The sequence below is a fragment of the Castor canadensis genome, chromosome 10 (genome assembly GCF_047511655.1).
Source record: "Castor canadensis chromosome 10, mCasCan1.hap1v2, whole genome shotgun sequence".
In the NCBI taxonomy this organism is placed as follows: domain Eukaryota; kingdom Metazoa; phylum Chordata; class Mammalia; order Rodentia; family Castoridae; genus Castor; species Castor canadensis.
In genome coordinates, this window is record NC_133395.1 from 130041492 (window position 1) to 130059548 (window position 18057).

Genomic DNA, 18057 nt, shown 5'->3' on the forward strand with positions numbered 1-18057 from the left:
GCTGTATCACTGACAACTGGAGCGGATCTGATCATAGCACTGAGCAAGTATTTGTCAATGAAGTACTCGGTACATGCCACACCCACCCTGTCTCGGCACTGTGCTAAGACTAAACTTAGGTTATTATTCAGTCACATAGCATTTATTAACGTCCCAAACAGTCCCATACCTCTTCCAACCGTGAAGATCTTTAGTAGTAACAGCAATAAAAGAGAGGAATTTTTCCCTTTTTAATAGATTTTATGGTTTAGAATGATTTTACTTTTATAGAAAAATCGAGAAAGTACAGTTTCCGTACAGCTAATACCTAACTTCTGCTGTAATTAAAAGTGTTTCACTGCTGTGATCCTGTTACAATCAGTGAACTATGGCTGCATTGTTACTAGTATTTCTTTAGATTGCATAGTTTTACCATGCGTCCTGTTTCTCTTCCAGGATCTCATTCAGGAGACCACATGACAGCTCGTTGTCACTGTCTTTTTAGCCTCCTCTTGGCTATGGTGGTTTCTCAGACTTCTGCTTCTGATGACCTTGGCAGGTTTTCTTTTTCTTTTAATTTATATGTATGTAAAGATCTTGGCAGTTTTAAGATCACCAGCTAGCTACGTTGGAGCTCTGATGTTTTGCTCATGGTAACACTGGGTAACGGGTTCTAGAAGGAAAGCCACAGAAGTAAAGTGCCATTTTCATCAGACCATTCCAAGTGTCAACATGATTCATAACGGCTAACGTGGGCCTTGGTCATGTGGCTGAGATGGTGCCAGTCAGGTTTCTGCCCTGGAAGGTAACTTCCTTCCCCCTTCATTACCATACACTGTGGACTGTGGACGGTCGGTCGTCACTACGCACAGCCATACCTAAGGAGGGGGAGGTTAAGGTCTACCTCCGAAAGGGCCAAGTGGTTACGTGGGTTAGTTGAGATTCTTCTGCGTGGGAGGTTTGTGTCTTCTCCCCATTTGTTGATTTATTTAGTAATAATCAGTGTGAATTGGTGGCTATTTATTTTGTCCTTTGGGGTATGACTCAGTCTGACCCTTGTGTTGCTAAAATTGTTTCTGTCTGGCCATGCTGAGCTCTCTCATAGGCCTTGTGCACTTTGCCATGCTCTCGTATATGTTTTGAGTTTTTTTGATATTTTCATTTTGGGGGCACTTCCTTACCTTCTGGTACTACAAGATGTCCCAGGATCATGTTGGATATTTCCCATCCCAGCCCTACCATCCTCCTTTTTTTAAGGATCCCTGATGCTTCCCTTCGAGGATGGGATTGACAGCTAATGTCTGGGCACTGGGCATACTGATTGGGGTTGGGGTGTCCTTACTTTTAGACCCCCAAAGCTGACAGAACAAAACATAATCCTTCCTGGGAATCTCTGTCTACATATGATGAAGCCAAGAAAACACACTGGAAATATCTTTTAAAAACAAGCCTATACCTTGTTTCAGTCCCATCATCCCTCTAAAAAAAAAAAAAAAGTTGTTCAAAACTAACTACAGTAGACCGTGTGTGTCTGCAGGTCTGTGGTTTCAAAGAGCACCCCTGATGCTCAGGACACACAGAGTTCAGTGCTGTTTTGTGGATGCTTGATTCGTTTTTCTCACAATGCCAGCCAACTTCTGATAAAGAAGTTGCCTTTCAGCCAATCTCAGCTTTTCACTTTATCCCTTCAATTAAGTGCACTCACTTTCACCTTGATTTTTAGACATTTGCATTGGGAGGCAGATTTTCACAAAGTTAAGGGCAGGGAAACTTTTAACAGGTCACTCAAAGATTTAATGCGGGATTGACTAAGTTTCTCTGCGTCCACTGAGCTGTGTAATATTTGTGTGGGAATTTTAGATCCTTGTTTTTGACATTTCTTTTGTTATTTATTTATTTTTTGACCTTACTTAATCAAAGCTATGTGTAAGAAATGTGACAATAAGGCAGGCTTAGTGTATGTGTGTACTAATGCATATCTAGGAATCTTTTTGCATGTAACCATCTCTGTATACATTAAGCTAAACACGGGTTCATACTGATGTCTCCAGCTCCAGTCCGTCCCCACATGGATGTTCTGGCTTCCTTTGTCGCTTGTCTGGGAGAGGGATGCTCTTATTTCCCGGAGCCCAACAGAAGGTTCCCCCATCACATTGGCTTCTGTTGCTTTCAATGTCTGTGATTTGGGGAGGAAGTACGAAGGAGTAGAGGGTTGGAGTCAGATCAGCTAATTAACTTAAATGAAGCAAAGCCCATCCACTGAGTTAGGGGTGAGGCCAAGACCACCCAAACCTCCTGGGGGACCATGTGGTAGGCATTGTGGTTGGCTCATTGTCCACCCCCACCCCCAGTTGTGTGGACCACAGTCTCAAGGGAGAGCCTCGCCCATGATCATGTAAGCTTTGTGAATCTAGGGCTAAGTGCATCCATCCGTTCATGTCTCTGGCTATAGTTATGCTATTCCAGGCAGGGCGGGGGCAGGTCCTGCCTATGGTCCCAAGGCCTGCTCTGCCTTTTGGCTGTGTGGTCTCAGCCTTTTCTAGATTGCAGGATCTGATGAGTTCTAGTCTTAGTCTTTCTTGACTTGCATTGCTGTCACTTGCCATCAAAGAATCCATACGAACTTAGATTTGTAGCATTTGCTTTTAACACCTTTACTGAGCCCAGTGAACACTGGCCAGAGTGACCCTTTTCTGTATCCACACTCCCAAGAGATACTCTTTGGAAGGAAATTTAACAACAGATTTCTTTTCCTTGGGAATAATTCTCTTCATACTGTAATTCACTGTGAGAAAATAAAGAGGCAAAATATTTTGTACTTACATTTCACCACAACTTAAAAAATAACAACTGGTCTGGAGGTGTGGCTTAAGTAGTGGAGTACCTGCTTTGCAACTGCAGAGCCCTGAGTTCAAACCACAGTCCCACCAAAGAACAAAAACAAAAACAAAACAAAAAAAACTACAAAAAAAAATGACATCAGCTGGAGGCTATGGCAGGAGGGTAGGGAACTCTAGGCCAGCCTAAACTACATAGGAAGATCCTGTCCTAAAAAGGAAGGAAGAAAGGGAGGAGAGAGGAAGGGAGGGAGCAAGGAAGGAAGGACAAAAATTCTTTCGAAGACTTCATTTTATATTCCTAAATATTCCCCAGCATTTGATTTATTTCAGATTATGAAATTCTGAAAACTGCTTCTGGAAAATGAAATTTAATGACTTCGTATCTTTTATTATTATTTTTATTAGTATACATTATTATAAGGGGGGTTCATTGTAATAATTTCACAGATTCATACAATATACTGTATGAATACAAGTTCATCCCCTTAACTCCACCTCCTCCCCTTTCAAACAGTTTTTGGTGGATTTCATTATGCTATCTTCATGCATATAAAACATCTGTAACACATCTTCATGTGTACACACACATACACACACACACACACACACTCATACGTATATACATACTTTGATCCTCTTCACACACACCTCAGTATTGACTTTGTATCTGTATTGGGAGCCCCAGACTTTGTACCAGCCATGAGTGACTTTGATATATCTACAGGTGCAGTTTAGACGACCCCATCTCTTTAGCAGCAAGAAAACTTTCTAGTAGCAACGCACAGTGGGAGCTCAGAATCCACACTTAAGCAAAAGATGACAGAGAACATCATCCACAATATGATTCAGTTCTAAGGCCGGGAAAACTGAGCCTGAAGAGGTCAAATAATACTGTACACAAACCACCTGTCACGGGGGAGCCCATGGGGTGTCACCCACCAGACACGTTGCTATTATGGACACTGTTATTGTCTATCACTGCGTTATTAGTCAGAATTGAGCTACAACTACACCTGGGTAACTGACTGTGTGACTTTGAATAAGTCAGTCCTCAGCAGAGCTTGGCTTTCTCCTAAGCTTGGTGGTGAAACGAGGTAGGGCAGGCAGAATGCAGGCACTGTGCATGCCACAAGAAACTCCGCAAACATGAGGAAGGGCTAAGCAGGCTCTTTTAGGAGGGGGGATGTGTTTGAACTTGAGGGTACTGTGACTCCACTTCCAGGTACAGTGAATGGGTGCTGATCTCTGTCTCCTAGTCCTTGGTATAGGTTGATGGAGTGGAGGAGATAGGACCCTTGGCATTGCCTCTTGGAGCATTCCAGACTTGGCCATCCTGGCCAGCTGGACCTCTGATGTCTACTCAAGAGCACAGGTGTGAAAAGAGCATCCATCCTAAAAGAGCAGAGAATGGTGAACGCTCTGAGGACTGGAACCAGCACACAAGGCTTTGTCCTTGACACTGCTCCTTGAGAACCCGAGTGTCTGGGTCATCTTGAGCGTTTACTCTCCAGTTTGGGGAGAATTTCAAACAGCCCAGTTGTCTGACCACTGTACCCAAAGTCACAAGCCTTAGAGTTCAGCTAGCAGATTTTATACCCCAGGAAGAATGGGTGAATGGAAATTGGTGTTAAAGACTGAGAAATTTTAAAGGGTACAGACACTTTTATCTGGTTGACAACAAGTTAGAGAGGGTGGATATTTGAAATAGCATGCTTTTTGCTGCACTCGCCTGGTTTGGGCATGGGTATAACATATTTTGAGAAAAAGGAAGGCTAAGGGTGAATTTCAAGTTCATATTTAATAATAATGAGGAGGAAGACTCAGTGGTAAAGCTGAGGCCCTGGGTTCAATCTCTAGCATGACACAATAAATAAATAGTTATTAATTATGGTAACTAATAGTTAATGATGACTTAAACTATGCCAGGTACTGTGTTAAGCACTTTGCTGCATTATTTCATTTAATCTCAGTAGCAACCTAACAGGTAGATACTATTATTGGACAGCTCATAACTTTTTCAGTTGCAAGCGATGGAACCCCAGCTCATTGGTAATCTCACTTAATCACAAAAGAGGAAGTACTGGCTCATAGCTCTGAAGCATGCAAAGCAGATGGAAGCTCAGTCAGCGGTGTGTCCAGGGTATCTAGCTACCTTGCATCCATCTCTGAGCTCTGCCTCCTGCGTTCTCCATGGAATGGTTCCCAGAGAAACTGGCTTGACTCTTCACCTTTAGTAATCCCAGGGGGAAGAGGGCAATTTCATCCAGCAAAAGTCCCAGAGCTGCCTCTGTTGGCCTGTCCTGGATCACAGGCATCTGCACTTCCTGATGGCCACACCTGGAACCTGTACTGCAGCTAGGGGGGGTGAAAGGCAAGGGATTTTCAGAGCCTCCAAACCTCATGGACAGAGAGCACAGGAAAAGTGGTTTCCTCAAAAGAAAACTGAGCTGTGCTTCCCAGAAAGTCCTGGAAATAGACACTGGTGAGAAAGGCTAAGACCAGCAGACATCCAATCCAATTAGTATGCCCACTGTGCTGCTGAGGAAACTGAGGGTGAGAGATGGTTAAAGCAATTTCCCAAGGTGGGACAGCCAAATGTTAGACCTAGAATTTGAAACCAAGTCCATCCATGTGCTTTGAAGGGCAAAATTGCTGACCACCGTGCTGCACTTGGGACAAATCACAAAATCAGAGCCATTTGGTCATGTCCTAGTAAATATATGTGTTGCTTGTATAGTTTGCAAAAGAACTAAAAACATATAAATTATCATAAAAGTGGAAACTCTGGTCAGCCTGAGGGCTTAGGAGGATGGGAGCTAGTTGGGCAAGACCATTTTCCCTTTCTTTTCCTCCCTTGAAGTCAGTAACTCCTTCATCCTCCTTTTCAGCAAATGAGGTAGACATGCCCATTTGCAGAATGTGTAATTCTCATCTACTTCTTCTCTTTCATACGTTAACAGTCATTTATTTATTTCAAACTAGTACTGCTGGGTCATATTTTCAAATCTCAATAACATCTTAATTTGAAAGGAAGAGAGATGGAGAAATAGAATCTCCTGTGTGTGGAGAACAGCCAAGGGGAAAATGAAATGGGAATTAGTCCAGGTGCCGTCACAGAATTTGAAGTAACACAAAAGCAAATGGTGAAGGTATGTGGTGAGCAGTGTGCCTGGCATGAGTGTACGCAGGAAGGCTGTGAGCCTGGGTCACAGTCCTGGGTAGAAGCTTCATCTGCCCAGAGAGGAATCTTTTCCTAACTGACTTCTGTTTTCCTAACTGACTCCAAATAAAGCATGATGATTGAGATTTGGAAAGGTCTTTGCAGGTATGATTAGTTAGAGATCTCAAGGTGAAATTACTCTAGATTTAGGGCAATCCCTAAATTTGATGATTGGGGTTCTTATAAGAAGAGGAGAGGACAAAAGAGACACATAGGCTGGGCATGGTGGTACATGTCTGTAATTCCAGCACTTGAGAGGCTGAGGCAGGAAGATTCTGAGTTCAAGGACAGCCCGGGCTACCAAGTGAGACACTGTCTAAAAAAAAAAAAAAAAAGAAAATTTAAAACCAAACAAACACATGGAAAAGAAGCCATGTGAGGAGGGAGGCAAAGATTGGAGTGACACAGCTATAAGCCAAGAAACTTCAAAGACTGCCAGGAGCCACAGCTGGGGAGAGGAAAGGATGAATTCTTAAACACTTTGGAGGAGGCATGGCACTCCCCAGGCCTGGATTTTAGCCCCTAGCACAAGGAGAGGATGGATCTGTTGGGTTAAAGCAGTAGAGGGAATGGATGGAGGGAAGCTCAGCCTCTTAGGTGCAGTTGCCTGGGTTTGACTCCCTGCTGGCACACGTCTTGCTCACAGGGCGCATGTGCAATGAAGCCTGAATACAGAGGCACACACATATGCGTTGACCAGTAACCAACCTTGGATTTCACATTCCTACTGTGCCATGGACCCAGACTTTGTTTAGGAACTCAGCCGTGTTTCAGATGTCATGAACCAAATTAAATACGTACTATTAATAATTAAAATGCATTTATCAAAACTTAATGAAGACCTCCATGGCAGGTTTTTGGCTTGTGGTTCACATTATTCACACTACACCATGACTTCAAGGCAAATGCCAGCTTTTCTGTCTTGAAAGATTAATGGCACATGATTCAAGTCCAAACCACGGGTCATTAAAAGTGATTTAAGTGTTAGCAAAGTCCTTCACGTCATGTCTGGGTTCCAAGTGAAGGGTCTAGTCCCAGCTCCAATGGGAATGTTTTTGTCAATTGATTCATGCCTTCTAAAACTCAGAGAGTGACTTGCTGCCCATACTGGATGTGGCTGTAATTACCCATCACCAGGCTGTCCTGCTTGTGGCTGTACCAAAGGTGTCTTCCTGTCCTCCTCCACAGTGAAACAGCTAAATGGTTTCATCTTGCAAACCATTTCACAGAGAGGCTGGCTCTACTAATTAGCCCTCGCTTGCCATTTGTTAAAATTGATCTACATTTTCTCCCCGATATTTCTGCATTTCCTTCTTTAAGTAAAACTAGTTGCCTGCAGAACCAATTGGGGATGTATCTTCCAGTGCAATCTTCTGTCCAGCCTACACTACTGGCTGTGTCCCTGTAGCAGGTAGACCTGAGTTCATTCAGCTTGTCAGAGAAGGGGAAGCTGACAAGACAGGTGGCAGGAGGCAGCAGAAGACAGGCTCGGGGAAGAACCAATTACTCACTTTAATAATTCAGTGTGCTTCCCAGTAATAGGCTACAAAGTAAATAGCACTACACATAAATGCCATATTTCATTATTTATACACTCCAGAAATTGAAGTTTAATTAAATCACACGCTTGAGACTTTTAAGTGATTAGGAGTCACTTTCTCAGTGTGGAGGGAAGCGTGGGAGCCTCTTCTCCCTGAGCTGCCTCCCTCGGCTCAGGGCTGTTTCTTACTTGAGGTGGGGAGGACTTGAGCCAGGACGACTAGAGCAGTGACTTCCAGTCTCATTCATTCCCACATGGTGCCACCATTCTTGGAACCTTGTGGCACTACCACTGTCTACTTTTAACTTTTTTAAAAAATAAAGTCTGTGTTATAAACCTAAGTGTATTTATTTATTTGCTTCGTAACAGCAATGTTACGCTCTCATTCCAGAGTGTACAGTTCCATGGTTTTTAATTTACTCAGAGAATTGTGCAATGCTTACCACTGTCTTAATTTCCGAACATTTCCATCAAATGTTCGGAACCCTGTAACCACTAAGCACTCTCTCCCAATTTGCCCCTTCTCCAAATTCCTGGTAACTACTAATCCTCCTATGTCCGTGGCTTTGCCTGTTCTGGACTTTTCACACTGGTGGATAAAACATACGGTTCACAAGTTTACCGTTGTCCAGGATCATACATGTTGTGGCATGCATAGGTTCTTCATTCCTTTTTATTGCCAAATAATGTTCCATTGTATCGCAGACTACATTTTACTTATTCATTTCATTAGTTGAAGGATTTTTTTTTCTGCTATTTGGTGATGCTGCACAATGTTGGTCTGAATGTCTGTGTACAAGATTTTGTCTGGATGTATGTTTTCGATTCTCCCATGTAACTAGGAGTGAAATTGCTAGGTCATACTGGTATGCCACCTTCCCTCCCTCTTCCGCACTACCTGCCAAGGTGTCTGTCATTTCCTCCTTGGCATCATGGCCACCTCAGACCTCTGGTGAAGCCCCAGATCGTCAAAAGGAGGACTAAGAAGCCCATCCAGCACCAGTCAGACCAATACATCAGAATTAATTGTAACTGGCAGAAACCCAGGGGTGTTGACAACAGACTGTGGAAGTGACTCAAGGCAGATCCTGATGCCCAACGTCGGTTATGGGAGCAACAAGGAAACAAAGCACATGCTGCCCAGTGGCTTCCGGAAGTTCCTGGTCCACAACGTCAAGGAGCTGGAAGTGCTCCTGATGTGCAGCAGATCTTCCTGTGCCGAGATGGCTCGCAGTGTTTCCTCCAAGATCCTCAAAGCCATCGTGGAAAGAGCAGCCCATCTGGCCATCAGAGTCACCATCCCAATGCCAGGCCACACAGTGAAGAAAATGATACATACATGTATCACCTGTGCTTAAACAAACTCTCAATAAAACTGCAAAAATAAAATTTTTTAGGAACTGCTAAATAGTTTTCCAAAGTGACTGTACCAGTTTATAATCCCACCAGCAGTGCTTGAGGGGTCTGGTTTCTCTACACCCTAGGAATATTTATTTCTTTGTTACTTATTTCTGCAGTGCTGGGAATCGACCCTAAGGCTTCGTGCATGTTAGGATGTGCTCTACCACTGAGTTACATCCCTAGCCCTTGGATCTTCATGACAGGGTCTCTGTACGTAGCTCAGGCTGGCCCTGAACTTGTGATCCTCCTACCTCCACCTTCCAAGTGCTGCATTTATTTATTTGTGTGTATGTATGTGTATGTATTATTTGTTTATTTTTGCATGACTGGGGATGGAACTAGGGTCTCATGCTGACTAGGCAAGCACTCTACCACACGAGCCACACCCCCAAATAGGGTCTTACACTTTTGCTTAGTTTGGCCTCGAACCACAGTCCTCCTGTCTCCACCTCCCTGTAGCTAGGATTATAGACATGCACCGCGATGCCCAGCCTGCCTGTGGTTTTTTTAGAGAAACTATGTCAGTGCCAGAAATGGCCATTCATAACACAAATGGAAGGTATTCGTCAAATAAAGCACTGAAAAAAACTGAATAACATTGTTCCTTTCTAGCTCGGTACTCTTGCCTGCGGAGGTTCTGTGCTTGAAGTTTGCTGTCTCTTCAACTAAAAGGGCAGATTGGGCAGTATTAGAAAGGTGTTCCAGACAGGTTAGCACCATTTGAGACTTTCTCATTGACATTGTCAGAAAAGAACAGAAAATGAAAGAACTTTCTCACTGTGACTCGGGGTTGTTGCTGCAGTAGCTAGCTTTCCACCACTCCCGTGGAGCATGTGGGATTGGGAGGCGTGTGCATTACGCAAGCCTATTTCATCTTGTTTGGCGGCCAGCTCTGTGATTCCAATGCAAATGTAACTCTGAGGTGGGTGCGGTGTCCGTTATGCTGTTTATTTTTCTCTCATGGCCTGATGTCTGCCTTGAAAACTCTTGAGTAAACTTGAGGAACTGTGAAAATCGCTACTTTCTTCATAGGATGATAGATATTAACCCAGGAATTCCACTTCTAGGAATATAGTCTTAGGAAATCAGGCAAATGAAGAAAAAAAATCTGTCGCCCCCTAGATTTTTAGTGCAAGACTTTTTTTTTTTTTAATAACTGAATAATTGGAAAGAACCAATAAAAAGGGAAGGGATTATAAGTGATAGTGTTTTAGTGTTAGATGGAATAGTAGATAGCTAATAAAATGATGATTATACAGTCTTTAAAAGGAACAAGAAAAAAGAAATTAAAAAGCGGGATTTAAGATTATACACATAAGCTATTAGTACAACAATAAAAAATATGCATTCAATTGAATAAAGACCAGACTGCAACATTCAAAAAATAAAAGGTTCTATGGGCCAAGAGTCTTTTTCATTTATCAACATTAATATTTCAGTATATAATGCCCTATGGTTGTCAATTTGGAATTTACATTGTTTACTTCAGTCTTTTCTCTAAAGATAGAAATTTCAGTTGATATTGCATGTAACATTGTACGCTGGAGAGAAATTACAACAAAAGAGTACATAGCCATGAGCCCAGGCAGCTTTAGGAAGGAGATAAGCAAGAGCAGTGACAGGAACAAAAGTGAGGGCCCTCCATTGAGCGGTCAGGGAAGGCCGCTTCACCTCTGTCTCCCGTGGACAAGGGGACAGTCATGCAGAGAAAAGAGAACTCCAGGCAGAGGACACCATTTGTATAAAAGTTCAGGACCCAAACACAGTTTGAGTTTCTCAGGGAGAAAGAGAAATGGCAGTGGTGTGGAGGTCACAGAACTGAAAGGGAGGAGGGGCTGGAAGATTGCAGTGAGTGGCACTTGAGGTCCCTGAGAGTGATGACAGGCATAGGGTGGGGAGGAATGCCATGACAGGAGCTAATTTCTTCCCTGGATGATGAGCAGCAATCCTGAAGCTGACGGATATCACCAAGGAGAGGCTGAGGTGGGAGAGCTTCCCCAGGGGGACCTCACTCAGGATGTGCTGCGTCCTGGGTGTGGCAATGAGGAACCAGGACACCTACATGGTCTCTTACCTGGAAGCCCTTGGGCAGGGGAGACCTGATTGGGGGTGAGGTGTCTTCCTGAGGCAGCCAAGATTTAGCAAGGGAGGAGGTGAAGGGTGCACTGAGCAAAGGCTGAGCGTTGGCTGGGTGTCCCGAGGGGTCAGAGAAGCCTGCCTTGGCTGGACTGAGGGGTACACAGTACAAGTGAGTTAAGAAGCAGTCTCCAGGGCCTCCCCAAGGCCTCAGGCATCAGCACCTCTGCAAATGCAGCTGATGCATGGTCAGGCAAACAGTCCCCTGCCCTCCATGTTGACTGCCATGACTTCCGGCCACATGGCTGGAAGAGTGATGATGATCTGGGTCAGGGTGGCAGTGAGCAAGAAGAGAGGAGTGGCCAGGTGCCAGTGGCTCACACCTGTAATCCTGACTACTTGGGAGGCTTACATGAGACGGATCACGTATCAAGGCCAGCCCTGGAAAATAGCTCCTGAGATTCCATTTCCAAAATAGCCAGAGCAAAATGGACTGGAGGTATGGCTCAAGCAGAAGAGTGCCTGCTTTGCCAGCCTGAAACCCTGGGTTCAAATCCCAGTCCCACAAAAAAAGAAAAACGTGAGGAGTGGACTCCAGGGGCATTTCAAAGGATGACCCAGGTGACTGAGAGAGGAATAGTCAAAGTTGCCAAGAAACACACTTTTAGAGCTGGAACTTCTTAGGACTCCTTTTTGGTTGCTAGGTTGGAAGTTTGCTCTAAACAGGCTCAAATTAAAGAGAATTTGTTGACTTAATAACTGCCTGGCCCAAGGTTAGGGTCAGGTGCGGCTGCATCCACACGATGTGACCAGATTGACTTGCTGTCCTTTGGCTCTGCTTCCCGCTGTGCTCAGTGGATTCCCACACAAGCCAACGTGCTAGCCAAGATGGTTGTCCTTAGCTCCTTCCTTCAAAAAAACTGCAGATGGCAAATGTCCCCAGTACCTTCTTATAAAGGACAAATAAGACCATAGTTCTCACCCATTCCCTGGCTAAACCCAGGAACTCAGGGGGTTAAGAAGTCCCAGGAGCCTACACTGCACTCCCAGTCTCAGGTGACATTTGAGAGGTAGGAGCTGATGAAAGCATGCCATTTCAGCACCCTTAAGCCTTTTTCATTTGACCACACAACACCATGTTCAAAACCTGGAGCCTGAGGTTTCTAATGTAACATGAGAGGAAGCACACTGGGCTGGCCAGAGGTCTCACTAAATCCCAACCACTGACACCTGACCCTGCCCCAGGAGAGGCTTTTCTTTTCCCTTTCAGTACCTGTCACCAGACACCAGGAAACATCACTTTGCCTGGCCCCCACTTTCAGTTCTGTGCTGGCCCAAACTACTGGAGCCTGCAAGGAAGAGAAAGGGTGGCCGGCTGTGCTATGTTTTGCCTTTTCTCTCATTCTCTCTCTCTCTTTCTCTCTCTCTCTCTCTCTCTCTCTCTCTCTCTCTCTCTCTCTATCTCTCTCTATCTCTCGTGCTGGGGATGGAACCCAGGGCCTCACACATCCAGCATAGCTCCAGCACCGTGCTGCATTCTCAGCACGCACACACACACACACACACACACACACACACACACACACAAACCCAGATAATAACAAAATGAATTTCCATGTGCCCAGCACTCAGCTTAAGAAATACAGGTTTAAGTCACCAGCAAGAGCTACATCTGCACTGGTTGGTTTTCATGCTCTTGTGTATTTTGCTGCGGATATCTGCAAAAGATTCAGTGCTTCTTGGCTTGTTTTTTAAACTTTATCTAAAAGCTCTTATCCTATTGCTAGCTTACAAACCAGTTAAAAACTTAGTACAAACTGGTTTTGTTCTTGGTTAGTATGCACCATTCCGATTTGTTCCTTTTCAACTGCTGTGTAGTGTCCCACTCTTTAAACATGTTCAAGTATGTCCGTGATTTTCTTTCGATGGGCAGTGAAGTTTGGTTCCAGGTCTTTCATTATCATAAACAAGGCTGCTGTGAGTGTTCTTGCATGGAATTTGGGCAAAAGTGCAAGTTTCTTTGGATTATTCATGTAGGAGTAGATCTGGAGGGAGGGAATGTGTGTATCCATCTTCAGGCCTACTCACTATTGCCAAATGGCTCTTCAAAGTGTTGGACCAACTTCCACTGACCTCAGCAGGGCCTGAGCTGTCTCCTGCCCCATATCCATGCAGAAGCTTGCCACAGTCAGACTTTTATTTTACTTTGTCATTTTTGCTAGTCTGAAAATAAAAGTGAATCTCTTTATTATCTGAATTTGTATTTCCTGGGTTCAAATTTGTTATTTATGCAGAAACTCGGTGTGTAAAATTAAAAGAGGCAGACTTGTTCTGTTTGGGACAGGAGAAGATGTTCCTGTTTCAGAAAGCTAAGCAATCCAATTTATTGTAAACACCTTGGTTTTCTGTGGTACAGAGAATGGATGGAACCCAGGGCCCCTGACATGGTAGACAAGTGCTCTACCATTGAGCTACATCCCAGCCCCAGTTGTTAGTACCTCTGAAACACACTCGTGTTCCTAAATGTTGGGCAAAATTTTAAGCAAATGTTTATACTGAATTTCTTTTGAGGCAACTTTGGCTGGTGTCTTCACCATGACTTCTCAGTTGGGTGTTCTTTTAGCATTATATTAGCATACCCTCCCCTTCGTAAAAGTTAAAGGGAATTGGCTTAAGTGGGCATGATAGCCCAGCCGTGCAGCTTAGGAAGAAATCAGCTCATGGACCCTGTAGGCAGGGTCCTCATGGTTTCCAGGCTCAGCCCTGATTTAGTGCCTTTGCTCTGGCTCTCCCCTCGGCCAGGCTCCTCCCCCAGAGACACTCATGACCCACTTGCTCTTCTCCCTGAAGTCATTGGCAGCTCGCCCCTTTCAGGATGGCCTATATCATTCCGCAGTGAGACCCCACCAGCCCCTCCCGGGGCCCCCATCCTGCTGTGCTACATCTTCTAGCCCCTGCTACTGTTATTTAGCTTCAGTCTACTTTGTAGACTGAGCTTCTTCAGGGGTAGGCATCTTTGTCTATTTTGTTCACTGTTGACCTTCTATATAGTATCTCACACATAATAGGATTTTAGTAATGATCTGTTGATTAACAAATGAGCTGTAATTAGCAAGGGAGAGAGCATTTGAGAGAGAGACAGGGAAATGAGAACAAATGAATAAATGAATGAATAAGCACGCATGTAGTCCTGGAACTAGCACAGCATAGCCTGGAGGTGAAACAGGAATAGCAGTGTGACTCACTGTGACTGTAACCCTGACTGGCCGTCCATTGAGATGGGGGCAGTTGCAAGAGATGTAGTTAGGAGCCATAATCAGCAGTTTGGATTTGATCTTGAAGGCCATACTGAACCCTGGTATGATTGTATCAAATGAATAACTCAATTTGCAGTTTGGAACAGCACCATTGGCACCAATAAGGAGAACACACAGGTGGGGGTTAGGAATAACATTGGAGGGATAGCACCAAGAGGGCCACCACAGCAAGTGAGGTGAGAAAAGACAGACCACATCAGGTAATGGCAGAGGAATGACTTCCCAAAGATGTCATCTTTCCCGGGATCCCCAAAGTCAGTGGAGCCCAAGTAAATGGCCGCATCTGGACTTGGCTGAGCGCAGAGGCTGTGCTTGCACTAAGCACGCTCTTAAGTAATCGCGTTGGGAAGCAATCCAAAGAGCTCCACCCTCATCCTCAACTTCCCTTCTGGGGAAAGAAACCTGGAGCCAGAGGGCCTGTGTTCAACAGAGCAGTGAATCACAGGCTCTGTGCAGATTGGATGCGAAGGTTTTGGAAAGCAGGTAGTAATTTGACATCCAAATTCTCCTGGTCTCCAAATCTTTTGTGCAAGTAAATTGGTTTGATTTGTCTCAAGGCACCTTTTCCAGGCCAACTTCTTGCAGCTTGCTTGCAAATGTTCCTCAGTGGGGTGTTTGAGGTTTGGCTGTGTCTTCTTGTCTGGAACAAATCTTTTATTACTAGGAAATAGCTGGGCCATGATTCTGGACTCTTGGATCCTGTTCCCCTGCCAGCTGTTTGACTGAGTATTTGATACCTTGGGCGTTTACAGGTTAACCTGCACCATCTTCTGCCTGCTTCTCATTAATCAGAGTTTTATTCTGGAAGCTGAATTTCACACCTACCACCTCACCAATCTCTGGTGAGGCAGTTGGGATCAACACCTGTGTCTTTGACTCTCCTGAGGTTTACCGAGGTGGGGGTAGGGCACAGATGTTGTCTTGATTCACCTCCTGCATGCACACGGGTTCCTTCTGCCCCAGTGGTCACGCATTCCACCGCAACCTAAAAGCTTCCAGATGATAGGGCGATCATGTTGCTCGGTTCACATGGGAAAGCCACAGCCTGCCATCCTCTTGTTCAAGTTGCATCAAATCTGATTTCCATGGCCTGTGCACGAGGGAGCCCATCGCCCTGTGTCAGCTGTCGGAGTTTAGCAATGCTGTTTGCAAACATGGCCCAGTAGGAGCCAGCAGGCACTAGACAGCTGAGCGCTGGCAGGGAGAGCCCCAGATACCTACAGCCATCCAGTCAGTGACTCAGCCTGCTATTGCCAGGGTAAATATGGGAAGAAATGGTATTTCTCTCTAAGCAGGAGGAATTGTCAAAATGCTTATCACTTTGTAAAATATAACAGATTGTGCCTGTTCATGTTTTGAAATGTTCCAACCATTCACTCACTGGATTTTGTTTTTTCTTTTCTTCTTTTGTTGAGTTTAGTTATGGTTAGCCTGCTTTTCCTCTTTCTAGGAGATCTGAAGAGGCCAGGAGTTTCCAGGCCGTGCTGCCGCCCCAGCTGTGGATGCACCTGGCCGTGGTGGCCTGTGGCGATCGGCTGGAGGAGACCCTGGTCATGCTCAAGTCGGCCGTGCTGTTCAGCCACAGGCAGATGTACTTTCACATCTTCACGGAAGACACGCTGAAGCCCGAGTTTGATAAGCAGGTGAACTGGCAGAGGTGGTGCAGTGTGTACTGAGGGCAGACAGGCTGCGGTGTAGACGACGAGTATCCTGTTCGTTCACAGATGTATTTTGCTGCATGCTTGATTGTGTGACTCTGAGTCTCATTTCCTTGTGTCACACTCTCCTAAAGATATCCTGATGATTGAATGACGTGACAGGCTTAACGCACTTGACACTGGGCTCCATCCTTCTTGGGTCACTAGCATTGCTCTCATTTGGAGGGCAGAGAGCTTACTTGTAGGTACTTTTAGAAATATTTAAATAATAAGGTACATGGTCATCAAAATAAATTCAAACAGTTCAGATGGTACATGAAAAGGTAGACGTTCTCGCTGCCTTCCAGTCTCACATAAGAAATGGTTAGAGTTACTCATTTTGAGTGGATTTTCCCATGATTTTTAATCTAGAGGTGAGTACGTGTCTGTATGTTTCCATGTGGCAATTTTTCACACATTTACATACCCATACACACATTTGCTTATTCAGATTAAAAGGAATTTATTTTACAAAGTCAGGATTAGACGCTAGGTGCCCCTGCGGAACTCACATTTCCACACTTGAAACCATGTCATCACAGGGTTCCCAGTCAGTACTGCCACATCCCGACCTTGTCCTTTTTCATGGCTACATAGTATTTTGCTTTGTTGCAGAGTCACCATTTACCTGGCCATTCCCATCTTGAGTTTTCACCACCAGGACACAAAAAGAGTTTTACAAAGGCCTCTTCCTCCAGTGGAGGTTCATGTGTGACCTTGGCAGACCATTTATTCATAGTCCTTGGAAATTTTCTCTTGGAGGAAATTCTTGAATACTGGCAGTGGAAGAACCTGCTTGCTTTGTTTCCACCAACTTGGGTCAGCAGTGCTATGTCCTGTCACCAGGCTAGCTGCACTGAGAAATGCCAAAAACGATGTGTTGGCAGGGGAAGGCTCGTAACAGAGAGCTAGGAAGCATGTCATGTTTTCCTAAGGGAAAAGTCACCTTGACATCCCTGCTAAGAGAAGCAAGGGAACCGGTAGTCCCAGGGCTTTGGAACTGATTGGAGGCTGCTTTGTAAAAGGTCTGCGTCGGAATGGGGAAGGCCAAGGTGGGAGAAACACTCATAGCTGCTCCAAAACTGCAGGATAAGGAAAACAATAGTGGTAATATGTATCATAAGCCAAGGGCTTATTACTGACCACTTTATCTCGTTTAAACTTCACAACACCCCTTTGCAAGAAGGTAACCACCATGTCTCCTGTCCAAGTCAGTTTTTCATTACTATAATGAAATACTTGAGGCTAGGTAGCTTTATAAAGAAAAGTTTAGGGCTGGGAATGTGGCTCAAATGGTAGAGTGCCTGCCTAACAAGCTCAAGGCCCTGAGTTCAAATCCCAGTACACACACACACACACACACACACACACACAGAGCTCTGGAGGCTCAAGGGCATGGTGCCAGCATCAGCTTGGCTCTGGTGAGGATTTCATAGCAGATGAGGTGGGGCAGATGGTGCATGTGTGTGCAAGGAAGAGATCATATTGCCATACAGGAAGCCAAAGAGACCATGGTGTGAGCGAGCTCTCTCTCTTACAACAAGCCTCTTGGAAGACCAACTCAGGAGTCCCACTAGGGCCACCTGAATCCCTCTGAGGGCACACCCCCAGAAGCCTAAGGAACCCTCTCTGAGCTCCACCTCTAAACATCCCCACACAGCAAACCCCAACCATATCCAAACTTCAGCATCCCCATTCACAGACCAAGATAACTGAGCACTTTGCTCACCAGGTGTCAAGTCAAGTTTACTGGCTCAAACCTCCACGGAATTAACCACCACACCACACTACCTCCTGAACTAGTGGACAGAAGACTCAGATTCAAAACTTAGTTCCACTTTTGGCTCTTTAATGCCTCAGTTTCCCCTTCTGCAACTTGGAATGCTCAGGACTGATAGAAGAGATGACAGCTCAGGACTGGGTGGGGCAGTAAAGTAAGAGCTCCCACCAAGCCTGGAGGCTGTCTGCATGCCTGCTGCCCTCCCCC

At 45.0% G+C, this 18057-nt stretch overlaps 1 protein-coding gene and 1 pseudogene across 1 annotated transcript in view; both read left to right on the forward strand.

Moving 5' to 3' along the window:
• Positions 1-18057, forward strand: part of Gxylt2 (glucoside xylosyltransferase 2) — a 91743-nt gene that overhangs the window by 4835 nt on the left and 68851 nt on the right. The window contains exon 2 of the mRNA XM_020168310.2: positions 15824-16016. Within this exon, the coding sequence (XP_020023899.1) occupies positions 15824-16016 (193 nt within the window). The remainder of the gene's footprint in view (positions 1-15823; positions 16017-18057) is intronic.
• On the forward strand, positions 5619-8966 carry LOC109689463 (large ribosomal subunit protein eL32-like; annotated as a pseudogene).